At 37.4% G+C, this 26792-nt stretch overlaps 3 protein-coding genes and 2 pseudogenes across 3 annotated transcripts; all 5 read left to right on the top strand.

Moving 5' to 3' along the window:
• The first annotated feature begins 1516 nt into the window (after window positions 1-1516).
• Window positions 1517-3517, top strand: LOC107719594 (duodenase-1-like). Its single transcript, XM_016527066.1, has 5 exons — window positions 1517-1591; window positions 1695-1845; window positions 2674-2815; window positions 2946-3200; window positions 3312-3517. Exons 1-5 carry the CDS (start codon window positions 1531-1533, stop codon window positions 3468-3470), a joined length of 768 nt encoding a protein of 255 aa, XP_016382552.1. The 5' UTR covers window positions 1517-1530; the 3' UTR covers window positions 3471-3517.
• A 1468-nt stretch (window positions 3518-4985) lies between these two features.
• On the top strand, window positions 4986-9135 carry LOC107719645 (duodenase-1-like; annotated as a pseudogene).
• Window positions 9136-12527: 3392 nt separating this feature from the next.
• Window positions 12528-13732, top strand: LOC107719596 (granzyme-like protein 1). Its single transcript, XM_016527068.1, has 5 exons — window positions 12528-12598; window positions 12680-12824; window positions 12947-13085; window positions 13184-13435; window positions 13515-13732. Exons 1-5 carry the CDS (start codon window positions 12538-12540, stop codon window positions 13671-13673), a joined length of 756 nt encoding a protein of 251 aa, XP_016382554.1. The 5' UTR covers window positions 12528-12537; the 3' UTR covers window positions 13674-13732.
• Window positions 13733-14434: 702 nt separating this feature from the next.
• Window positions 14435-19078, top strand: LOC107719598 (granzyme B(G,H)-like; annotated as a pseudogene).
• A 3858-nt stretch (window positions 19079-22936) lies between these two features.
• LOC107719597 (mast cell protease 3-like) lies at window positions 22937-24147 on the top strand. The gene is made up of 5 exons (XM_016527069.1): window positions 22937-22995; window positions 23076-23226; window positions 23321-23459; window positions 23590-23841; window positions 23941-24147. Exons 1-5 carry the CDS (start codon window positions 22938-22940, stop codon window positions 24085-24087), a joined length of 747 nt encoding a protein of 248 aa, XP_016382555.1. The 5' UTR covers window position 22937; the 3' UTR covers window positions 24088-24147.
• The last annotated feature ends 2645 nt before the right edge of the window (window positions 24148-26792 follow it).

The following is a 26792-nucleotide window of genomic DNA, read 5'->3' as shown; positions in this document are numbered from 1 at the left end:
CAGGTGTGTTAAATAAGAGAGACATGCAAAATATGCAGAGCGGTGGTACACGAGGACTGGAATTGAGAACCACTGTCCTAATGTGCATACTAAGATTTCAGCATTTCCTCCATGGATCAAAAAAAAAAAAAACTTTTGATAATTGACTTGATAATGAAAAAATATGTGTAGAGCTTAATCAAAACTGTTTTCAAATGTTTAACCTTTTGCCCCAAATATTCTAAAGTCAAATGGCTTTCAGTGTTATATTGATTGTGTGTATTGATTGTGTATTGATTGATAAAGCAAAGTAGTTAATAAGAAAATACACAATTATAGTACTTCATGTCAAAAGACTGATGAGCCCTGCTCTACTTCTACAAAGACCACAAACATAACACCTATCATGCTAAAATGCCTCATATTAAGTGTTAAATGCGACACCATGCAGCTTCCTTTTACAGCTTCTGACACTTGTGGTTGGAGCTCATCAGCTAAATGGCACATCTATCTATAATGAATCTGTGAACTTTTACCACATGCATCCTTAGGGACTTTAATCTGAAACTTATCTGAAACTTTAAGCAGAAACCTATCTGAAACTTTAAGCAGAAACCTATCTATGTAAGTATATAGGAAATGCATTAGACTGAATATGCAAAATAAAATTAGACTCACTTGTCAGGGTCATGTAACCTATGTTTATAATTGCACGCGCAAACACTTTCACATACTTTGAATAAAGATTGATATAAAGATAATAAGTCTCTCAACCACTCATCATTTTGTAAAACAGAGGTCTTCAACCCTGCTCCTGGGGACCCAATGTCCTGCAAATTTCCAACCTGCTTCAGCTCACCTGCATGTGTATTTTCAAGAGATCCTGAAGAGCTTGACTAGCTAGTTCAGGTGTGTTTGATTAGGGTTGGAGCTAAATTCTGTAGGATGGTGGGTCCTCAGGAGCATGATTGAAGACCTCTGTTGTAAAAGACAGAGTTTTGTGAAGCATGTTCAGTGCACCCTCTAGCGGTGTTGACTGTATATATATAATATATATATATATATATATATATATATATATAAACAAACATGTACAGTTGAGTTTCAGTTAGTTCAAACTGTCCATTTGAATGAGGGAGATGTAGTGATGCTGAAAACAGCCCAAAGACTAATTTAGCATCACTTAAGTTAATGTTAATGATTAAGTAAATGTTATGATTAGCTTACAGTCTTTCTTTTCATCTCATGCGGTAAGAGAAAAACACGGCTAGATGTAAATACTGCTTCTTTGTGCTCAAGGCTCTGTGCACTGCCTGCAAGTTAATAGCTTCAAATTAATCAAATGGCACAAATCTTTGTGGTTTGATGATTGATGCCTTCGACTGAAGCCTCGTCAAGCCACAAGTATTATCAAATATTACTATCTGAGCTACTTTTACCACAAACTGAAAGTAACAAGTTACGGGAAGCTCAGTTTCTCCACCCTCCTTTATATTATATTTAAATCGAATATATAGCGAGCGAGAGCTCATTGATTCACTGAGTGTCTTCATGATGACCATCATCTCTCTGCTCCTGCTGGCCTCTCTGCTGCCACACCTGACCTTCACTGGTGAGACTGATCAAACCAAATCCTAATAACCCAAGTTTTATAGCACATATAAGACAGTGAGGAGGAACTACAATAACTAACACTATCTTTCTCTCATTCTCAGCTCGTGCGAATGTGGGTATAGTGAACGGCAGGGAAGCAAAACCCCACTCCAGACCTTACATGGTGTCTGTTCAATTTAAGGAGCAGCATTTCTGTGGTGGATTCCTCGTCTCTGAGAGATTTGTCATGACTGCTGCACATTGCCGAAACAAGTAAGACAAGTAGTAACGTAGCTAATTATATAATTTAGATCATATAAGGTAACACTTTATTTTATCTACTAACTATAAGTAACTCTGCAACTACCAGTCATTAGAGTATTAGTAGACTGTCTGCTTAATATCTGCTAACACTTTAGTTTGATAACAGACATTCTGACAATAAGTAACTTTGCAAGTATGTTAACTTGTTCTGCTACCCCTAACACTAACCTAGAAATCTACTAATACTCTAACGAGAGTTAGTTGACATGTAGTTGCAAACTTACTTATAGATAGTAGAATGTCTAAAGCGGACTACTGAAATAAAGTCTTAATAGGACAAACACCAAATACATTATTATATATATTATTACATAATACAGTACTTATATTATTATAATGATATTATTATAAGTTAGTAATTCTATTTTAGATAATATTATTAATTTAAATAATTAAATTGTTTAAAATTAAGAAATACATAATGGTTCCTTCCTACGAATAAAGTCTTGTGTAAAGTATTCTCCAGCGTCTCCTCGTTCCTCGTGTGTGTGTCATCGTGACAGTATTATAATTCATATAATATTATACAATATACTACTAATTGATTCAATTAATTAAATAATTTAAAATAAATAAATACTAAATATGTCATTATTTACTATCCCTCAATACAACACACATATTATTATAATATTAATAATTTAATATTATTATTAAGCCAGCTAATTATATAAATATTCATAAATAATATTTAAATTCCATGAAAATGACTACTGTACAACCATATTCTGAACTGTAAAATAAGTTACTGCTAAATAAAACTTTTCTTTTTAACAGTTCTCCAGTTCTGACGGTTGTGCTAGGTGCACATGAGCTACAAAAAAAGAGCGGGAATTTAGTCCGAATCAAAGTGGAATCGTACCATCAGCATCCGGACTATTCCGACAAATCCTTTCATAATGACATCCTGCTTTTGAAGGTAACAAACTGCACTTCTTTTAGTTGACTTTAGTAAACTTTCATGCAGAATAACAGCCAATCTATATTATTATGGAAGATGATCAAATCTTTTTGATAGTGATGCTGCCATTTTTTTTTTTGGTTTACAGTTAGAAAAAAATGCACAACTAAACGACAATATCAAGTGGATATCCATACCAACGAAAGAAGGCGATATCGAAGCAGGTTCTGTTTGCAGTGTCGCAGGCTGGGGACGTTTAGAAACTAATGGCAATGAAAGTGATCGCCTCATGGAGACAAATGTGACGGTCATGAATAACAATAAATGTGAAAGCAAATGGACGAAGGAAGACTTTTCAGCTTCACTGATGATGTGTGTATATGGAGATGGAGGAAGCTGTGAGGTATAAAAAACAACATTTGATCCAAATCTTAATGTGTGAATTGGTTTCAGTGAAGTTAAAAATGATGACAGCATGACTGTGAATGAAGTGTTGATCTGTGTTTCTTAACAGGGAGATTCAGGGGGTCCTTTGGTTTGTGGAGACACTGCAGTCGGTGTCACATCTTTTGGTGACCCTGATCTCTGTAATTCACCTGAGCTACCTGAAGTGTATACTAAGATTTCAGCATATCTTCAGTGGATAAAAAGCATAATTGGAAATGTCAATTAACTCTTGCAGATTAAATGGGGTGATTTTTTTTTTTTCGTTGACTTTCCCCCACAATCTTATTTCAATAAACATAATGTGCATTGATATACTGTCTAGAGGTTTTATTTAATCAGAAATGGTATTTTAAACCAGATATGAAACTGCAGACAGTTGATTTGGTATTTGAAGACAGCCATTATAAACATTTACAGAATGCTACTGAAAATAAAGGCAAAAGTACATGCCTGATGACTATGAAAGATTTTTTCTTTTCTAATTAAAGAAAATATACACCACTGTTCAAAGGTTTGGAGTAAGAGACACTCTTCTTTTAACTTGCTGTTCTTTTCCTTAAAAAATGTATCAGTTTCCACAAAAATATTAAGTATCACATTGATTTTCAATACTGATAATAATAAGAAATGTTTCTTGAGCAGCAAATCAGCATATTAGAATGATTTCTGAAGGATCATGTGACACTGAAGACTGGAGTAATGATGCTGAAAATTCAGCTTTGCATCACTGGAATAAATTACATTTATTAAAATACAAAACAGTTATTTGAAATAGTAATAATATTTCACAATATCACTTTTTTTTTTTACTTGATCAAATACAGACATTACCAGCCACAAACATTTGAATCATTTTGGTCTGTATACACTATAAACTCATTGAGTGCAAAAAGTCATGAATTGAATAAGTGTTTGTAGGAAATATGAACAAAACACATTTAAGTGATCATTGCAATTGGTGGGAAAGTTGCTGTTTTACACATCACTAAGATCATTCTGAGTATTTCTTGCTGAACTCATTTTATCGTGTACTCATTTTAGTATATTCTGATAAAAGGTTCTGATAAAAAAGCTGTTTCCTGCAGACATCATACGCCGCTCATGTTTACCACACGTGTTAGTTTGGCATTCTGATGTAGATTTTTTGCCAGACATGTTTTTAATACAATCATTAAGGTATGTTAATTCTCTTCAGTTAATTTAAAACCACTCTTGCTTTCATCACAGGTGAGAATATTTTATGTAAGAAGCAAGTTTTCCCCATTTACTGTTTTTACCCCCTGGGCAGAGAGTTGTGGCTGGAGATTATGAGCTCAGCTGCAGGTCTAGTTGCATGACTGTTACTGTCCAACCACATCCACCCTGGCTATGCTGACATTTCTCAGAGCAAACTAACTTTTAACATAATCAAAATGAGAAAAAAGGTATTTAGAATCAGCTGAATAATTGTGCAGGTTATTTGGTTGCATGCATGCACTATAAAACAACTCTACATTTTCAGTAAGAACTTGATCTAACTGAATTAGAAATACTGGACAGAGTAGTAGTAAATATATTTAGTAAGTATTTTTATAGTATTTAAATCTATTGTGAAAATAAGCCTTGTAGTCATTCAGTGTTCATTTTGTTTGTCTCCAGCTCACTTGAAGTTGTCCTAGATCATTAGATGTGGCATTGTGATGCCCTAGAAGCTGGTTTGAGAAATAGTTACCAGAAGCTCAGTGTCTCCACCCCACTTTTATTCATAAGTGTTTTGTCAGTAAGAGCTCACTGAGTGTCTTCATGATGACCATCATCTCTCTGCTCCTGCTGGCCTCTCTGCTGCCACACCTGACCTTCACTGGTGAGACTGAATTGATTAGTCTGCTGAATAATATCATTAACAGCACTCTCTCGCTTTCTCAGCTCATGTGGGTATAGTGAACGGCAGGGAAGCGAAACCCCACTCTAGACCTTACATGGTTTGTCTTCAGAAGAACTGGCTACATGTCTGTGGTGGATTCCTCATTTCTGATGAGTTTGTGTTGACCGCTGCACATTGTCGAGAGAAGTAGAGTGCATTGTTTTGAAATGTCCATCACGGCATTTGACATTCTATAGTCTAAAAGACAAAACTGAATGTTAATACAATCTATTTGATTTGACCAGTTCAGAGACTCTGACAGTGGTGGTTGGAGCACATGACCTGAAAAATAAGACTGAGGGTTCTGTCCGGTTTGGAGTGAAGTCCTACCACCAGCATCCAAACTTTACTGAGGGTAACAATCTGTTACTAATTACTACTTAATTTTAGTTCAAAATCATATGTAACATATATCTTTAAAAATAATTAATAATAAATATCTGGGCTATATTATTTGTAAGCAAGATATGATGTATGGCTATAATGTACAGTCACAAAATAAACTGGCCAACTATTATCTTTTTACACATCTACAAATTGTGAATCATAATAAATCTTCTGCTAAGGAAAACAAATAACAACCTACAGAACAATTATCCTAGCAACAAGACAAACACTGTTACAGTATTACAGTAATTAAGAACAAAAATCCATTGAGGTAATGACACAAGATGGCACCAGTTGCGTTACAAAAGAACGTAAATGTGAAGACTCTAAGAAGCGCGAAGATCGGCCAATCAGAATCAAGTATTACAGAGAGCCATGTCATAGTTGCTGTCATTGAACATTTATCTTCCTATTTTTTTTTTGTTGTTGTTGAGAAGTGGTTAGCGTAGTCTACAGATGGGGTTAAGGTCTCAAAAATATCTATATAATAGTAAATTGTATAAATATATATATAGAATATAAAGGATTTATACAGATGTTTGCATTTCTAAAGCTTTGCAAACGTAAATGCTTTTATTTGCATATTTGCATTCACAGGAGCTGCTGAAACAGTTCTACTCTGCTATCCCTCAGGCCTCTCATGAACACTTGACAATAACTGTGGAACACACACTATTTATTCACTCATACACTTATTTATCTAACACACATACTCAGTCTACATTTCAATTTGCACATAATACACCTGTACATGCAACTGTCTATTGTTCTATACCTGTACATACAATTGTCGATTTGTATATTTTTTATTCCTTATTTTACTTGTTCTATTTTTTATTTTTATTTTTTATTATCTGTGTTTTTTTGTTCTGTCACTGTCATTCTGTTACACTGTGGAAGCTTCTGTCACGAAAACAAATTCCTCGTATGTGTAAACATACCTGGCAATAAAGCTCATTCTGATTCTGATTCTGATACCGTCCATACATTTTGTACTTTTCAGCGTAGCAGGCTATCTAATCGTGCACAAATTTATTCAGGCTGGACCAGAAAACAAACCAGACAGACATACTTAAATCTCAAATGAAGGGAAATTACCTAAAAATAGGTTGCATGTATGTTCTGATCAAATAAATAATTTGCAAAACTGCTGTTCAGTAATATTACATATTTCTGTTATATTTTGTACTACAGCTAGAGAAGAAAGTCACACAAAACGAGAAAGTCAACTGGATATCCATACCAATGAAAGAAGAGGAGATTGAAGTGCATTCTGCAGGCTGGGGAAGGCTTGATACTAATGGTTCCCTTAGCAGTCATCTCATGGAAACACACGTGAAGATCACGAATAACACAAAATGTGAAAATAAATGGGGAGAAGATGACTATTCAGTTTCACAGATGATGTGTACATATGGCAATGTAGGAAAATGCACCCTAAGTACAAAAGATCATCTGTCATATTGATTGATATACGGCCCCAAACAGTGAGCTTAGTTTTTGTGTTTACATTGTTAACAGGGGGATTCAGGAGGTCCTTGGTTTGTGGGAAAATTGCTGTTGGTGTCAAATCTTTTGGTGACTCTCATCTCTGTAATTCACCTGAGCTACCTGAAGTTTATATTAATTTAATTTATGCATTTAGCAGACACTTTTATCCAAAGCGACTTACAGTGCATTATTTCAGGCTATACATTTTTTACCAGTATGTGTGTTCCCTGAGAATTGAAACCACGACCTTTTGCACTGCTAACGCAATGCTCTACTACCACTAACCAATGCTCTACTACCACTACCACAGGAACATTATTTCATTATTTTTAGGAACTTCGGCATATCTGCCATGGATACATACGTTTATTGAAAATGATTATTGACTCTTTTTTTTTTTTTTAACTTGATTTTGACTTGAATTTATCCAAATTTATTCAATAAATGTGTCATATGTCAATCACCTGTGAGTGGTTATTTCTTTACCCAGCCTGTGAAGACTGCAAATATGAAGGCCTATTTTATGTTTTTTATAAAATTTTTCAAGGATTCTGATTTCCTGCAGACAAGAAGATGTTTTCACCACGTTGATTCAGGAGATAGTATATTTCCTGCTCACAAGACATAGGGTAAAAGTGCATTGTACTGCAGAAATGCTCACTTTACTGCTAAAGACTTTTAGGAAGACCTGATAGAAGGAACTAAGCATTTAAACGTTTGACTTGAATATGCTAGAAGTTTAACACATGAAAAAAGGTAGCATGTAGTGTCAACACGACCTTGATTACGGTTTAAAAAAATACCACAACTCGACGTGTTTTATACTCAACAATGTTGAGTTATAGCCATGTTTGACTGACCAAAGGACTGCGGTGCAACCATACAGTGTATAATTTTCATAAATGAGTCTCATGACTCAATAAATCAATTTTCCAATACACTCTTTCAACAGATATGCGATTCTGACGGTTGTTGTTGGTGCTCATGACTTAAACAAAAGTAAGACTGTGAACCGCATCAGAGTGAAGAACTACATCCCGCATTCAAACTACAAACGTCCTATTTGGAATGATATCATGCTTTTGAGGGTAACAACCTGTAATACATTTAGCTGTTAAAAATAACATCTGATCAGAAACATTAGCAATAAACCTGACTCACACTATGAGAATTTAATTTATTATTTTATTTATTTATTATTTGAATTAAGATTGCCTACTTGAGTCTATTTCCTACAATATATTTTAGCAACAATTATTAGTTTATAGCAACAACAACATAAAAAATGATTAGAACATTTTTGTTATACTCAGGAGAACAAATCAATAACGTAGAAAACGGACTCTTTTTTTAAGAGGTACTTCAAAATAATAATAAAACAAACCTTGGCCTTCAGGGCTTCTGTACTAACCTAAAAAAATAGCAGTATAATCAACTGCTGTTCAGTCTTATAAAAGATTATTAAATCTCCTTATTAATAATAGTTGTGTTTTTGAATTACAGCTAGAGGAAACGGTCAAACTAAACAACTACGTTAAATGGATTTCATTACCAAAGAATGGAGAAGATGTTGAGGCAAACACTCTCTGTAGTGTTGCGGGCTGGGGAAGACTGTGGACTGATGGCCCATTAAGCGATCGTCTAATGGAGGCAAACGTGTATATAATGAATAGCAGAGCATGTTACAAGAGGTGGCCAGAGATCGACTACTCAGTCTCACAGATGATGTGCACATACGCCTATGGTGGATTCTGCAATGTACGTACATATGATAATCGTTTTTAATTCATAAACTGGTTTTAACTGATATATGGCACTTCAGTCATGTGTTGATCTGTGTTTTTCTTTTTTTACAGGGAGATTCTGGGGGTCCTTTGGTTTGTGGAGACACTGCAGTTGGTGTCGTATCATTTTGTCACACTTATCGCTGCAATTCACCTGAGAATCCTAATGTGTATACTAAGATTTCAGCATATATCTTCCATGGATCCACCAAAACATTAGAAATGTTAAGAGACTTCATGAAAAAGAAATGAGGAAGAAATGTTTTCTCAAATTCTTCCATAAATCTTTCAGTAAAAGTATGGCATGGCAAGCATCAGTGAGTTGAAGTGTCCTCATTGTCACATCCATATATAATTAAAATTTTACATGGAGGGCACATGTTAAAAGTCATTTCACATTAGTTCACTTGGTTGCCTTCTTGGTGATGCTCTTTAATTTCTAGTCATGCATGTACGGTTCATATCTACTTGAATGAGGGGGAAATATCCTAAAAACTGTTGGTCTAGTTTTTTTTTTCAGACTGGTGAAAAATAAAATAATATAATAAAATAAAAATAACAAAAATAGGTCTAACAATCAACGTTTGCCATTTTCTAAACTTGCCATTAGAGATTAGTTGTCAGTTTCCTCTCTGTGAAACAGTCTGTAAAACAGTTCACAGTTAGCAGGTGAATTGGTAATATGTCAGGGTATCATGTTTGGGTATAAAAGGAACATCTCAGTCTTTGCAAGCAAAGCTGGATCACGCTCACCACTTTGTCAAACTTCATGAGAGAAGTGTCAAACAAATCAAAAATCACATTTCTCAATGCAAAATCGCAAAGAATTTGTCGTTCACCAACTACCATTACATAATATTGTGAAAAGATTCAGGGAATCAGAGAAATCTCAGTCTGTGTAAGGCAAGGTAGGAAACCTCAGGTGAATGTGCATGACCTTTGAGCCCTCAAATGGCATTGCATAAGTAACCGTCATGCTACGGTGTTAAATATAGCCACATGGGCTCAGGAGTACTTCGGAAAACCGCTGTCACTTAACACAGTCTGCCACTGCATCAATAAATGCAACTTGAATCTCTGTTACTCTAGGAGAAAGCTATACATCAGTTCTATGCAGTGATGCCGCGGGGTTCTCTGGGCCTGAGCTCATCTCAGATAGTCAAAAATAGTGCTCAGATGTGTCCACATTTCAACTTGTTTCTGGAAAAAATGGATGTCGAGTTCTCAGTCCAAAAGATTAAAGGGAGCATCCAGACTTTTATCAGCAACAGATGCAAAAGCAGATGTTTGCAGCAGAGCAAACGGCATGGGTGACTGGCATATGTGCGAAGGTACCACTGACATGGAGGCATATATTGGAATTGTACAGAGACATATACTGCCATCAAGATAACATCTTTCATGGGAAGTCCATGGTTATTAGATCAAGACAATGCCAGGTCTTATTCTACAGCAGAGCGTGGTTTTGTAGACACTGCCTGCAGTCGAGATTTGTCTCCTATTGAAAATGTATGACCAGTCATGAAAAGAAGAATCAGACAACGACGATCACAGACTGCTGAGCATCTGAAGTCTTGTATCAAGCGAGATTGAACAAAAAAATTGCTTGCAAAACTTTAACAATTAGAAACCTCAATTCTCAAAAGATTAAACGGTGTAATTAAATGTGACAGTGTTAAGGCCAGGACACACCAAGCCGACTTCAAAGAACTAGCGGCGACGAAAGCTGACGGTGTTGTCGCCTCACGTCGGCAGCGTCGGACCAAAAAGCTGTGCTTGAACACACCGCACAGACTACAGCCGACGGCAAACTAACACGTGCGTTCTGCGCATGCGTGAGAGGAATTAACTGACTATATCAGCAGCTAGTATATATTCATCATTCGAAAGGAGAAACCGAAACAAAGATATACGAGATAAACGCAGATATACGAAACGCAAACAAAGCAGTGCTTGCTTACCATTTTGAATCTCAGTAACGTTGATAACTTTAATCATTTTAAGCGGCTCATGTTGTTATGAAAACATTCGCGTATTAGAATGATTGGGAAAGATCACGTAACATTTAAACAGCCTTCTGTCTGTACCGCCTTCATTTACGTGCTTGTTTTCATCACTTTCGCTTTAATTCTCGGGCACTGACTCGTTCGTTAAACTGAACATCCAATCAGAGTTCTCACTCTCGCCGATGGTCCTGACGCCGATTCAACATGTTGAATCGGGCAGCTGCCGCCGACGCAAGCCCGACGAGAGTCAACCAGTGGAACACACCAAACAAACTAGCCCGACCGTCGCACGCCATCGGCCGACCGTCGGCTTGGTGTGTCCCGGCCTTTAAACATGCCTCTGTCCCAATTTTTTTGGAGTGTGTTGCCACCATCAAATCTAAATTTGTTTATATTTACAAAATAAAATTAAGTTAGCCAGTGAAAACATTGGAAATTTTTTCTTAGTACTTTAGTCAATTAAATAAAGGTTAAAGAGAATGAACAAATTACATTCTTGATTTTATGGCATTTCACAAAACGTCCCAAATTTGCTGGAATTGGGATTGTACATTATGCTTTGGCAGACAGCGACACGTGTCAGTCACCACTGAAGGTGCCACAACATACTGCATATTGCATACTGCAATTTTCAGCGGTATATGCCACAATCCACCGGCCACCAGACGTGCCTGTGTATAAGATGCAATGCCACTTACCGCAACTGGGGATCTGAGCAGACAGCTCTATGCTTTGATGGCGCCTGGGAGGCTCAATGTTTACACTTTTAGGGGAGATAAACCCACGAATGCATTACTTATGGTAGTCAATGGACAATAAGAGTTAAGAAAATGTATTTTGAAATTAATTTTTAACTTTACTTCTCATCATGCCAGCCGCGATGAAAATAGTGTGTGTGCTTATTCTGATCATTTCAAAGATGGCCTTTGAAGTTTTTCTTCAGCATGTACTTAAGAAATTTGACAACTTCTTAACTGCATTTAGCAGCATTCTGATGAACTTCTTAGTTCCTTCTTAAATTCTTTCTTAAGATTTTCATGACTCTCACCCCTGTTCAGAGGGCAGTTGTGCTCATCAGCTCATCTATGGTTCCAGTTGTTTGACTGTAATGATCTACCACATCCATCTTGAATATAAAAACTGCTCTGCTTTTGCAATACAAACCATCATCAATTAAGAGACAATTGTAACGCAAATAAAAATGTAGGCCTACTGAGTAAAAAAATAAATAACTGTGTATTTACATTCTGTAGAACTTCACAGATCATCAGAACTTTACACAAAATATTTATAAGTATGATCTTTATTTAAAGGAATATTTGGGGTTCAGTACATGTTAAGCTCAGTAAACAGCATAATGTTGATCACAGCATTCTTAATTTCCACTTGTCCACTTGTCACACAAAGAAAAATTGGGGCCTATTTTTAAATGTCAAAATACACACCGTTTCAATATAGCCACAAGACAAATAAATACAAAAGGCCATTTCCATATTCTGACATCCAGAGCAACATCCATGCATGCATATCTTACATCTTGTATATTGTGGTTTCATATAATAGTTGATGCAGATGACAAGAAGTAACACAAATAATATCTTCTTACTATCAGTGTTACTGACACCACAAGCTGAGAAAAAAAGACTTACGGGCAGCTTAATGTCTCCACCCATTCTTATATTTATACAGTGTTTTGCCAGTGAGAGCTTATTGATCGTCTTCATGATGACCATCATCTCTCTGCTCCTGCTGGCCTCTCTGCTGCCACACCTGACCTTCACTGGTGAGACTCATTATATAACAGCGCATTAAACTAACTGGTATGTACTGAATATGCTGACTAATAGTTCTATCTCTCTCTCAGCTCATGTGAATGTGGGTATAGTGAACGGCAAAGAAGCAGAACCCCACTCCAGACCTTACATGGTTTCTCTTCAGAAGTACTTTAAACATGTCTGTGGTGGATTCCTCATTTCTGATGAGTTTGTCTTGACTGCTGCACATTGCAAGTAAGACTGAAATTTAGTATGAACTGCAATAATGAGTTAAAATCACAATTTCATAATAAAAAAAAAAAAAACTTCTATATTGATGGTACTGTTCATTATACTAACAAGATTTTCTTACACAGTAAGAAGGGACTAACAGCTGTGGTTGGTGCACATGACTTAGAAAACGATAAAGGGTCCGTCCGCATTAAAGTGAAGTCCTACCACATGCATCCGGACTTTAACATTCGCACTTTGCTGAATGACATTATGCTTTTGAGGGTAACAGTAGTTCAAATGACTGTTATTAAAACAATTAATTGTGAGATGAAATATGATTCGGCGTGTCTTTTAATGATGATAATGTTATTGTATTACAGTTAGAGAAAGAAGTCGAACAAAACAAGATTGTCAAGAGGATTTCCATACCAGCACAAGAGGGAGACATCGAAGCTGATTCTGTCTGCAGTGTTGCCGGCTGGGGAAAACTGAGTTTACAAGGGAAAAAGAGCAAACGTCTCATGGAAGTAGATGTGAAGATCATGAATAACACAGAATGCAAAAATAAATGGAAAGACAACTACTCAGCCTCACAGATGATGTGTGTCTACGGCCATGGAGGAAGCTGTAGTGTATGTAAAAACAATATCAAATAGAGACCATCAGTAGTGAGAAGTATCACTTCAGTCATTGATCTGTGTTTCTTCACAGGGGGATTCAGGAGGTCCTTTGGTTTGTGGAGACACTGCAGTCGGTATCACTTCCTTTGGTGACCCAAAAGTCTGCAATAGTCGTGTACGACCTGAAGTTTATGCAAAGATTTCAGCATATCTTCCATGGATCCGCTCCATAATTGCAAATGATAAGTGATTTTTGCAATGAAAAAGGATGAAGTATTTGTTTGAATGTTCAATAAACGAATCATGTGTGAAGCATCAATATGTGTAAGTGGTCCTTATTATTGCAACCATCTGAAATAGTAGTAGGCTACTGAGCAGAATTCAAGTAACCAAAATTACTTCTGCCATAATAATACAAAAGCCAAATAAATTCTTGATAATGATAGTTCATGATTATCAGCATGAAAACTAAAGTGAAATGTTCAAACCAAGCGGCAACCTCCCGCTCTCTCTCGTGAAACCAACACGGAAGTGACTAAAACTGCAATTCATCGACTGGCCGCTAGAGGCTGGCTCCAAAAGGGCGTCAGGTCCCATAGACTCCCCATGTTAAAATGCCCGAGACGTTTTGGTCTATATAGCTAATTTTGCCCTTCATGACAACTGTGAGGGGGGTGAATTTTTTTTATAACTCATCCGTTTAAATTATATTAAGCCTTAAAGTTCTGCATAATTAAGGACGTGGCCACTTGAGTGGCAGGTGGATTGCCGCTGCTGTCACCAGCGGCGAGCTAAGTGGGCGTGGTTTCAGCAACCATTTCCCGCCTCTTTGGCCATTTTCGATTATCCGGGAGTGACGTGTGATAAACATTTGATAAACAGGAAGTACCAAAATGTACATTGACCTGCTTAATTTTTCTAGAACTAAACCAAGCCATCCGTGGCCTGAAAATGAGACCACAAGGATTAACAAGAACAATATTTACTCATAATTTTGTGATTGTCTTCATGATGACCATCATCGCTCTGCTCCTGCTGGCCTCTCTGCTGCCACACCTGACCTTCACTGGTGAGACTCATTATATAACAGCATATTATGCTGATTTTTAAGAATATTTATTTGGTATGTACTGAATAAGCTGACTTATAGCAGTCTTGGCACTCTCTCTCTCTCAGCTCATGTGAATGTGGGTATAGTGAACGGCCAGGAAGCAGAACCCCACTCCAGACCTTACATGGTTTCTCTTCAGGAGGAAAAATAACATGTCTGTGGTGGATTCCTCATTTCTAAAGAGTTTGTCTTGACTGCTGCACATTGCCGAGAAGAGTAAGAATTTTGTGTAGTCTGAACTTGCAATATTGACTGATTATTAATGGAGTTTTTAGAAGAAATTACAGTAGTACATATGGATTACAAATGTGCCATTCTAAAATAATACATAAACTGTGAAAAAAATTTCATTATACTTCTAAGACTTTCTTTCAACAGAAATGAGATACTGACAGCTGTGGTTGGTGCACATGACCTGAAAAATATGTCTGAGGGGTCTGTCCGCATCAGAATGAAGTCCTACCACAAGCATCCTGACTATAGCAGTGATACGAGACTGAATGACATTATGCTTTTGAGGGTAAAGTTGGAAATATATTCAAGGCAGCACAATTTATATATATACTGTATATATATACACATACACATATAATTAAATATTATATATTAAGCTGAATAAACAGAGGCAATGTAGTAATGGTTTAATTAGGGCTGCACGATAAATCGCATGCGATATTTAACGCGCATCTTGTCAGAAAGCCGGTTCTGTAATCAGCGGTAAATCTCCATCACGTGCGGGCTTTCACATTGAGCAGCATTAACTACACAGAACCGTTGTTCTCTGACGAGCTGCGCAAATCCACGTTCATATTTGTGCGATTTTTGGCGCAGCTCGTCAGAGAACAACGGTTAAATATCGCATGCGATTTATCGTGCAGCCCTAGGTTTAATCTTATGGAAGATGATTAAACCTGTTTTTTTGTTTGTTTGTTTGTTTTTGAAAGGAGTGAAATTATTTCCTTATGAAATTATTTCCTCATGAATCCAAAACATCAGGAACTCTCAAAAACAGCTGCCATGCAACAAAACAATAAACTTTCTAATCTGACGGGAAGATCTAGAAGAAACAACTGTCCTTTCACTCACCCTTAAGCCCCTCTCCTTCCTTCCTGGGCAGATGGCCCAGGTCACAAAAAGTTGACTTAGGAGTGTCAAGAACTCAAGTTACTATACTTATATCGTGCATTTACTGTATCTTCAAAATTCATAATCTTAAATGTAGTTTCTGAATTATTTTTAGTGTGCTCACATTTACCATTGTTTGTTGAATTTTCGCAGGCGAAATCATGTTGTTTCAGTAGGAATCTAAGTATAACTGCTTCAAAAACAGCGATGTTACCACCTCCATGGATTCTTAGTGGATTCTAAGTTCACTTGAGAAGATGGCCACCTGGTCACAGATGCAATTTAAACCAGGGAAATCTAGAAGCCCATGTATCCTGAAAGGAAAGCCCTTCGTATTCAAAGGACTGAGATTCCAACTATTGAAGAACAAGGAATTCGATACCTGGGAAAGTGCTATGACTACACTCTGAAAGACAGCACCAATCTCAAGGATACCATAGCTCAATTGACCATTTGGCTCAAGGAAATTGACAACAGCCAGTTGCTTGGGGGGTTTAAGGTATTGTGCTTCCAGTATTGCAAACCTAAACAACTGAGGAAGGCCACCAGGTAGACAGCAGTGGCAGCAGAGACTAGCTCAAGGTAGTTGTGGTTAATGAGAGATTGCTGTTCTGCAGGCGAAGGCTGATCTGGTCTTCGCTGCCCCGCTCAAGTGAAGATCACAGGTTGAGGGGAGAAACGCTCATGACCCTGCGAAACCTGCTGAAGATGCAGAGGGATTTCCAACAATGTGCTCGCTCTGATCAAGCTGCCACCAACAACTAAACAGGAGTATCTCATCCATAGTTGCTTCTGCAGTTCCTGCTTATGGCAAAGCATCAGTGACGTTCATTTCATCTTCTTATTGTAATTGCCTCCTGGCGTGCAAACATAGGAACATGTCTATATGCATAAATCTGGCCCTGGACATACTTGTGCTATCTGGGAGATGTTGAATGCAAAAGAAGATATTTTGAAGAATATATATATATATATATATATAAATGCTATGTAAGTCAATGGGATCTAGTGTTGTTTTTGGCGGCCTGTTTTATTGCAGACAGAAACAATACTGTACTACATAGATGTTTCCTGTCAGCTTGATTTTTGAGTGGACTTTGCTGTTCCGATGAGCATGAACGGTATATGAGTGGAGCACTCACATGGGCCGTGAGCGACTGAGCGGAGCACACACACGCATAGAGCGGGATAATACGCAGAGCGTCACACCACGTGAAAGTGAATTTTCGGCAGCCGGAATTTCAGTGCATCTCTAATTATTGGCGACACCAGAAATGGATATTACATAATAGCTGCTTTTATGAACATTTTAGCAATTTAAAAATATAAAAAAATTATTTTTTTACACGGCACCCCTGCTCTCGACAGACGGCACACCCCGGTTGGGAAACACTGATCTAGACCATTCTGTGATCCAAGGTCACACCTGGCTGGAGATAGATAAACATTCTCACAGACCCCTAAAGAGGAACACCCCAACCCCCCCTCTTCAGCAGAACACAATTCTACAAAAGTTTACAATATTTCTCTTAATACAAGTGACTACTGTGAAATTTAGACCATTTTACCAATCGCACAGAGACCTTTAGAACAATACCAAACATGAAAGGGTTAAGGGGAGTGAGGAACTTGGTGTCTTTCTCACCTCTGAAACACCTTAAGTGTCTTTTGTTCTGTTTACAAAGGGTATAAATGGCATGCCAAATTATTTCATTATCTATCAAAGTAGAATAACTGAAGATTATTTAGAACAAGTTTGTCATTTCTGCAATTCCCTCAACTCACCAGCAGAGGTCACCATCGCCAGCTTTCTATATTGGACCTCTTAATGGACTATATACTGTATAGGCTTATAAAAATATGCCACCTGTATTATAATGTTGCTTTTCCATTCATATATTCCATTTATATATTTGTGGTAATGAATTGTAAATATTCAAGTACCTAAATGTATGTCGACCTGCTTAATACTTCTAGACCGAACCATCTGTGGTCAAGAACAATATTTACTCATCATTGTCACTTAAACCACAAATTGGAAAGAAAAAATAAAATAAAAAACCCGGCCTCTTACGGGCAGCTCACTGTCTCCACCCACCCTTCTGTTTATATAGTATTTTGTCAGTAAGAGCTCACTGATTGTCTTCATGATGACCATCATCTCTCTGCTCCTGCTGGCCTCTCTGCTGCCACACCTGACCTTCACTGGTGAGACTCATTATATAACAGCATATTATTCTGATTTTTAAAAAAATATTTGATTGGTATGTGCTGATTAAGCTGACTGACAGCAGTATCTCTCTCAGCTCATGTGAATGTGGGTATAGTGAACGGCACAGAAGCAAAACCCCACTCCAGACCTTACATGGTTTCTCTTCAGATAAATGGACATCATAACTGCTGTGGATTCCTCATTTCTGATCAGTTTGTCTTGACTGCTGCACATTGTCAAAAGATGTACGACTTTTGTTTTGTCTAAACTGCAATACTGCTTACTGATACTGATTATTTATGATTGAGTTTTTAAATGAATTGACAGTAGTATATGGTTTACAAAGTGTTGTCATCAAATCAGTATACTTAATATGCTCTTAAAAAGAACACATAAAACTCTGAAAAATGTTCATTAAGGCTTTCTTTCAACAGAAATGAGATACTGACAGCTGTGGTTGGTGCACATGACCTAAAAAATAAGAATGAGGGGTCTGTCCGCATCAGAGTGAAGTCCTACCACAAGCATCCTGAATATTGCAGTTACTCGAAACTGAATGACATTATGCTTTTGAGGGTAAAGAAGGAAATATTCTCAAGGAGGCACTTAAACAAAAAAAATTAAGCTGCGTAAACAAAGGCAATATAATAATCAATGGTTTAATTTTATGGAGGGTGATTAAATCTGTTTTTTTTTTATTACAGCTAGAGAAAAAGGTCAAACTAAGCCAAAATGTTGAACCGATATCATTAATGAAGAATAAAAAAGACATCAAATCAGGTATTGTCTGTAGTGTTGCTGGCTGGGGAAAACTGCAGCCGAAAGGCTCAGCGAGTGATCGTCTAATGGAGGCAAACGTGGTGATAATGAAAAACACACAATGTAAAAATAAATGGAAAGGAAGTGAGAAGTATTCAGTCTCAAAGATGATGTGTGTATTTGGCCGTGGTGGATCCTGCAAAGTATGTACAAAACTTAATTCACAGACGCTGTTAATTTATGAACAGGTTTCACTGAGTTTAAACTGATATATGTTTTAAGTCATGTGTTGATCTGTGTTTTTTAACAGGGGGATTCTGGAGGTCCTTTGGTTTGTGGAAAAACTGCAGTTGGTGTCACTTCCTTTGGTGATGTTAATGTCTGTAACTCACCCGAGCATCCTAATGTGTATACTAAGATTTCAGCATATCTCAAATGGATTCACAAAATAATCATAAAAAAAAAAAATGTTAAGTGATTTCATGGGGGAAAAAAATAAAATAAAAAAGGAAAAAAGTTTTTTTTCTTGAATATATTATTTCAATAAAAGTATCACATGGAAAGCATCAACCATTCGAAGTGTCCTCACAACCACATATTGTAGAGTATGATTACAGTTTTAGATGATGGAAACGTACAGTATCCAAGTAATTTCACATGAGCAAGTATGGTTCATATCTTGCCTACTTGATTAGGCAAAAAGTGAAATCTTCAAAACTGATTAGAAAAACAAATATGTCAAAATTGGCATTAAAAAAAACTGAGCTTTTAAAGCACAGATTTTTTTTTTTTTTTTTGCATTTTTGGGGCCTTAAAATGCTTTGGTGAAGAACTGAACTAGAACTAGTTTCTTATGCATCTCACCTCAATCTACTGTTGCTAATTCCAAAACATCATTTTAGAACTATAATGGTTGGTAGAGCTACTGACATGCAGTTAAATATGAGAGAGAGAGAGAGAGAGAGACAGAGAATGAGTCGTGGTCTTGGAGCTAGTGTAGTTGACCATGCCATCACTGACATGGACCCGTCCTCCTTCAGTGCATTCACTGTCAAACAGCAAACTCCACTTTCTGACCATAACCAAACTAACATTTATATGAAAACAAATCACACAGCAGAACAAAACAAGCTGGAAACCTGCAAAATGTATCAGGTCCAGCATAGATACAAATGGACTCCAGACAGTGCAGAAAAATTAATCCAAGCCCTGAATTCTATATTTAGAATCACTATATTTATGAATAAAAAATTTGAAATAACTAAAGATGGTGTTAATTTGGCTACAAATGAAATCAATTACATATTTCAAAAAGCAGCATATATAAGTGAATTGAAAAAGAAAGGCAAAACTAAAACAATACAAAGACACAATTAGAGCAAAAAAGCAGCACCATCTGACCAAAAGTTTACAAGAAATAGAACATTCAATAAACCATAATCAGTTCTGGGATATGTGGAATAATCTGAGCACAACAAAACAACAAGACCTACCAATACAAGATATTATCTTGGACATTTGGACAAAACATTTTGAAAACTTATATAAAGAAATCCCACCAATACAACTCAATGACAAAATCTACAAACTTATGAAGACACAATTAAAAATAATCAAAATCCACTTGACTTCCCAATTACATATAAAGAATTGACAAACAAACTCAAAAGCCAAAAATGTAAGAAATCTTGTGGTCCTGACAGCATTCTAGGTGAAATGCTGAAACACAGCACACCTGAGCTTCAGACAGCTGTGCTCAAATTATTCAACACTGTACTTAGTTCAGGCTGCTTTCCTGACATCTGGAGCCAAGGACTCATTACCCCTATTCATAAGAGTGGAGACAAATTGTAGCCTAATAATTTCAGAGGCATGTGTGTGAGCAGTAATCTGGGGAAGTTATTTAGCAGTATTTTAAAGTGGTTACCCAGAGAGCAAAGAGTGTGTGCTCACTGTGAGACAGGAGAGATCGAGACAGAGACGCACTTCGTCCTTCACTGTCATAAATACATATCCATAAGAAACCTCTACTTCAACAAATTCACCAACTTAATAAAGAACTTTACAGCCATTAGTGAAACAGAACACATAAAGATAGTATTAGGAGAGGGACAGACAGACTTGCTGCGAGATACATGTGGATGTGCCACAGCCTGAGAGACAGCAGGTGAATGTGTGTGTGTGTGTGTCTGAGAGTGTGTGTGAGAGAGAGACAGCAGGTGAATGTGTGTGTGTGTGTGTGAGAGAGAGAGACAGCAGGTGAATGTGTGTTGTGTCTGACCTCAGTGTGTTACCCTACTGTCCACCACAGTGATCCTTAGTATGTATGAGTGTTTCTATGTAAGTTAAAGACTGTGGTATCAAATGTTCACACGTTATAATTTGTTACAGTTTAATACTTCTAAGATGTTATAATATTCCAATCTATTACTATGATGTTCATTTAATTATTATTATTGTTATTATATTATAATTTTGTATCTTTTTTGTACATGTATTCTAAGCTTTGGCAATATTGTATCATTTACAGTCATGCCAATAAAGCAATTTTGAATTTAATTTCATTTAATTGAGAGAGAGAGAGAGAGAGAGAGAGAGAGAGAGAGAGAGGGAGAGAGATTAAATGTGTGAATTAACTGAATTTGTGTGGATTGACAGCATTACTAATAGTGAAGCCATTCATTTACAGGATTACTAATAGTGAAGCCATTCGTTTAACTACTTCAAAAATGGCAGTTACCACTTCACTTCTGAGAAGGCCTGATTCTTGCCAGCTACAGAAGATTGGGCTGGCAGATATGCTGGGTGGGCAAGATTTTTATCAAAGTTTTAAAACTTTGATGCTATGTCTATAGCTCCACAAATAGGCAGACAGACAGACAGACAGACAGATAGATAGTGTATCTCAGAATAAACTATTGAGGTATAAAAAAAGCCAAAATCATCAATATTTCTGTCTTGCATTTGATGAAAAAAGTAATATGCAAAATATACTCCATACATGTCTAAGTGTCTTAAAATTGAGGCATCTAAATATCTTGTATTTTCACACTACTAAACTGTCCCCGTCTTCCACCTCAAGGCTGATCAGCTCTGGCCTCAGGTCCACTGTCCTGCAGAGTTCAGCTCCAATCCTAATTAAACACACATGCCTGTAGTTTTCAAGCAAATCTGAAGATTTTACCTGGATTTGGTGTGTTGGAGGTTGGAGCAAAACTCTGCAGGATGGCAGCCCTCCATGCAGGAGCAGGGTTGGCTACCGCTGTTTTGCCATAGATGTAAAGATGTAGTCGACTAATGTGAATTCTAACATTTGCACAATGTTTAAACTCACATTTCCTCCCCGCTCCCAACCCCCTCGTGTGATTGTAAGCCTATGCTTTTCCACAACAAAAAAAGCTAATAAAACTAGAAAAATGCAGCAATTCTCTGGTGGTATTTTAATGATTGGTTGGGTCGTTATTCTGCCCTTCAAAATTCTCAACATACAGCCCACCTCAGACTGCTTTTGATGCAAATATTACATCAGAGTCAGGGCTCAGGGCCAGATCCCATAGACAGATAGCTCAACTACTCATCTATCTATCTATGACATCTGGTCCTATTCTGAGAAATGTCATGCCATCTTTCAGTATAGCGAAACTATTTTTTTTGTAGAAATAGCATGGGAAGCGCTGATACGTTTCTGTGAACGAGTCTGTGGGTACATTTGTGTGCTTTGTGGAAAGAGCATGAGAAAGATTTTTTAATTTCATTGAAATAAATTGTAATTTGTCCTTTAAATCATGTTTGTCATATTTATTTGCTTGATCGGGTCTTTCTGATTCTTTTGCTGTGGTAGGCTGCAGAGATCGTTAAAATTACTGAAATAAAATTTAGAAAATATCTAAAAGTCAAGAATTTTAGAAAGCCACAGTATAACCTTGAATAATATGTGCTGATTAAGTTTACTTATCGCTCCATGTCTTTTAGCCATCATGACTCCATGACATAAAGAGTAGGAGAGAGAAATCTGTCCTCATCAGAATGAACATCCTGCATCAAAATAGATCTTGGCCTTTTAGGAAAGACTGTGCATTTGTAGGTTACAATGCAGATGTATTATGTACTGTAAATTATCATCTAGACCATCTTTTCTCTGAAGGTAGGACCGGAAGTATTAACAGGAACAATATCTTTTCATCACCGAGTTGCTCATTTTACAAGAAAAAACAAAATATCTGTATGGGAAACCCAGTGTGTCCGCCCACCTTCAAACTATATTTATACAGTGTTTTGTCAGTCAGAGCTCACTGAGTGTCTTCATGATGACCATCATCTCTCTGCTCCTGCTGGCCTCTCTGCTGCCACACCTGACCTTCACTGGTGAGACTGATTTTAAAACAACATTCATTACGATTGTTATGTGCTGGATAAGCTGACTGACAGCAGTATCTCTCTCTCAGCTCATGTGAATGTGGGTATAGTGAACGGCACAGAAGCAAAACCCCACTCCAGACCTTACATGGTTTCTATTCAATCGAATGAGATACATGTCTGTGGTGGATTCCTTATTTCTGACGAGTTTGTGTTGACTGCTGCACATTGCTGGAACGGGTGAGATGTTTTTGTCTCATTACAATCATTTTGGCTGGCATAGTAACTGCAATTGTATGATAAAACTGAGCATCATGAATTTCTCTTTCAACAGATCTGAGATTCTGACAGTTGTGGTTGGTGCTCATGACTTAAGGAAAAGTACGAATTCAGATCGTATTGGAGTGAAGTCCTACATCCCACATCCAAGCTATATTTCTCATTTTTCTTGGAATGACATCATGCTTTTGAAGGTAACAACCTGTGATACATTTAGTTGTTCTCAACTTCACAAATGGCAGTATAATCAACTGCAGTTCAGTCTTATAAAAGATACTTAAATTAAATCTGTTTGTTAATAATGGTTGTGTTTTTGAATTACAGTTACAGGAAAATGTCAACATAAACAACTATGTTAAATGGATTTCATTACCAAAGAATGGAGAAGATGTTGCGGCAAACACTCTCTGTAGTGTTGCGGGCTGGGGACAACTGGAGACTGAAGGCCCAAAGAGCGATCGTCTAATGGAGGCAAACGTGCATATAACGAATAACAGAGAATGTTACAAGAAGTGGGGAGAGATGTTCTCAGTCTCACAGATGATGTGCACACATGGCCATGGTGGATCCTGCCTTGTACGTACAAAAGATGATTCACACACTTACATTAATTTATGAACCAAGTTTCAACTGATACAATGTATGTCATTGACTGTTTCTCTTTTATCTTAACAGTTTGATTCTGGGGGTCCTTTGGTTTGTGGACACACTGCAATTGGTGTCACATCTTTTGGATATAACTTACTCTGCAATTCACTTGAGAAACCTAATGTGTATATTAAGATTTCACCATATATTCCATGGATTAACAGCAACATTTGAAATGTGAAGTGAGTTAAGTTCTTGAATTTTTCTGCATGACCTCTTTCAATAAAAGTATCACTTGGCAATCATAAATCATGAAGTGTCTTCATTGTCACACACACAATATTTTATGGGGGGTGGGGGTTGCAGTGTCAGTGTCATTGATTGGATGAATGCAGCATGTGATCAGTTTATATAACAGCATTGTGCAACCTCATATTGTATATTGCTGCTATCAATTTTTTCCTAAACTGACACGACTGTTGATACAATGCACAGTGTTCCGTGGCTGTCCAAAGCACATGGATATGAGACACGCGATCGGGTGTCAGTAAGCCAATTTCACAAGAATCGGGAATTACGTCACCGCTGGTAACGTTAGTTCTGCTACAGATATGCTGTTATTACATTAGTATGGTCTTAGTATGGTCTTTTCTCAAATATCACTTCTTACTCTTTTTTTTTTTTTGACTGTTTTACAAGTTCCTGTTTGTTACGTCCCAGAACGTATTTGTTTTTGTTCTCTTGTTCTCTCTCTCACTTGCTCTACTTGCAAGTAATAGGCAATGGCCTCCATCTGTCACCAATGATTGGCTGTTAACTCTGATTGGAGGATGAGAGGGAACAGTAGAAATTTAAGCAGCATTTTCCCCACTGAACAGTGTGATTGTGTGTGGAGGCTGTATTGTGAGGTTTCACTTCCTCCCCTAGAAGGGTTCATTTGTTGTTCATGAACTATACTTTGTTGATTGGGTTCTCTTTAGTGAGATTGTGTTAATCCTCCTCCTGCCACCTCTACAACAAGAAATCATGTTTTCTGTTTGTAAGTTAATAATAGTTTGCAAGTTAATGTTAATGTAAGTTAAAGTTCTTTACATAAATTTGTATTGCTAATTTGTGACAGGATTATTAGAGTGAGGTGCCATTTTCTTTTTGGACTTGTTTTCTCCTGTTTATGTTAGTGAGGGAGTTAGTATATTTTGTTGTATTTTTCTTTTCTTTTGGTAGCTTAGTTAGTTTCCATTTTTATCAGGTAGATGGGTTACGTTTGTTGTTTTGGCCTGAGCTCCCTCTCGAAGTCTTTCAACCCTCCTGCATTTGTAAATGAGAGTTATATTGTTCTTGATTTAAGCAGAGGCATAGCAATAGGGCAGGCAATTGCCTGGGGCCCCGCACTTTGAGGGAGCCCCCGACAGCTGACCATTTGAACAACTGGAAATGTCATTATTAATATAACATGGAGCAATAAATATGCATCCCCCCTAGGGGGCCCTCTCTAGGATGTGCTAGCTTGCTTTTTCCTCGTGATGCGTCGGCTGCCGTTTTCAAACTGTCTGGCACAGCACTTACTCGTGCATTTGAACTCTTCAATTTAAACATGAAGAGGACTTATCTGTCTGGCAGCCAGAAGCAGAACCAAGCAAGAAGAGGAGGAAAAGAGGAAACATGACAGCGGTAAATGATGGAGATAAGACTGACTTAAGGATAATTAAATGACAAACAAATGTTTTCGTTGTTAATTACAGCTTATTTACCTTTAATTATTTGCAAGATGAATTACTGGTAATAGTCCAATTACTAATAGGGTTACTGGGAAACAGGCTAGCTAGGGTTGCACTTAGCAGCAGCATATTATGGTACCGGGAAAGACGCGCACATCACCAGCGTCACCGCTTGGCAAGTTTCGGTACCAGGGATGCAAACTTGTCACCTTTCGGTGAAATTTGCCGTTTTGAATTCAAAATGGGTCATTTGTGTGATTCGTGTACCCGCTTTCAAATGCTCCTCTGTGTTTTTGTGCGTGCGCTCTGGTTTCGAATTACAAAACCAAGTTTCTATTTACAACGTGTTTTGCAGCGTTTAGTTTTGTAGCCAATCACAGGCATCTCTGTTGAAAGCAATGGCCAATCAGAGGGGTTTACTGTAGGTTAGTCAGAATCTGCTCTGATCTAATTTTTGTTTTCACATGTTTACCTAGATCTACACGCTCACAGATCTTCCTATTATAACAAGACAATAAGAAAGCATGTAAATAAGGTATTTATTGTGTAGTTAGTTATTGATTATATAAGGAGTTTTTGCGTGAGTTAGCTTGGACAGTTGCGCCATAATGGAAGCGCCCTTTGCTCGGTGTCTCATCATTCACAGTTTGAAGAAAAGTTTAAGAGGACCGTCCACGTATACTGTTTCAGGAATGACAAACGCGAGTGTAAAAAATTACGTGAGTGAATCCACCAAATTGACCCGCGATTGACGGTGATAACTGTAGCAATGGACGTAACAAACTATCTGACCAGCCGATGTCAAAACAGAGCTGTGCTTTAAGTGATGCAGAGTAAATTCAGAGTAACAAAACTACAGCAGCAACAAGTCTGTGTTGCCTTTAGCAGCTCCTACAGGTAAAGATAACTTAAAGTCGGCATGAAACGGAAGTAGCGATTGTCTTTTTTTCTCTACTGTGACGTCTATCCGAGTGAAACGGCATCTGAAATGAGAGGGCGGGACTTGATTTCGTCCTTCGGGAATTGATTGGATCGTTGGAAGGTGGGGCGTTGCAAACAAAATGGAGGCAGATCTGAATGCCAGTTTGCAGTTAGGTGTGGGGGGATTTCTCTCCACTGGATTCACCGCAGACACCCTAGTATGCAGATTTTTTTTATTTATTGAGGAAGACGATGATGATGACGAGGACGATCAACGGCACAAAACATGCCTAACAGGCG

This window comes from Sinocyclocheilus rhinocerous, unplaced genomic scaffold, assembly GCF_001515625.1.
Source record: "Sinocyclocheilus rhinocerous isolate Xijiao unplaced genomic scaffold, SAMN03320098_v1.1 scaffold1294, whole genome shotgun sequence".
NCBI classification, from domain to species: Eukaryota; Metazoa; Chordata; class Actinopteri; order Cypriniformes; family Cyprinidae; genus Sinocyclocheilus; species Sinocyclocheilus rhinocerous.
Note: the sequence above shows the minus strand (reverse complement) of the source record. Positions and strands in the feature narration are given on the sequence as shown.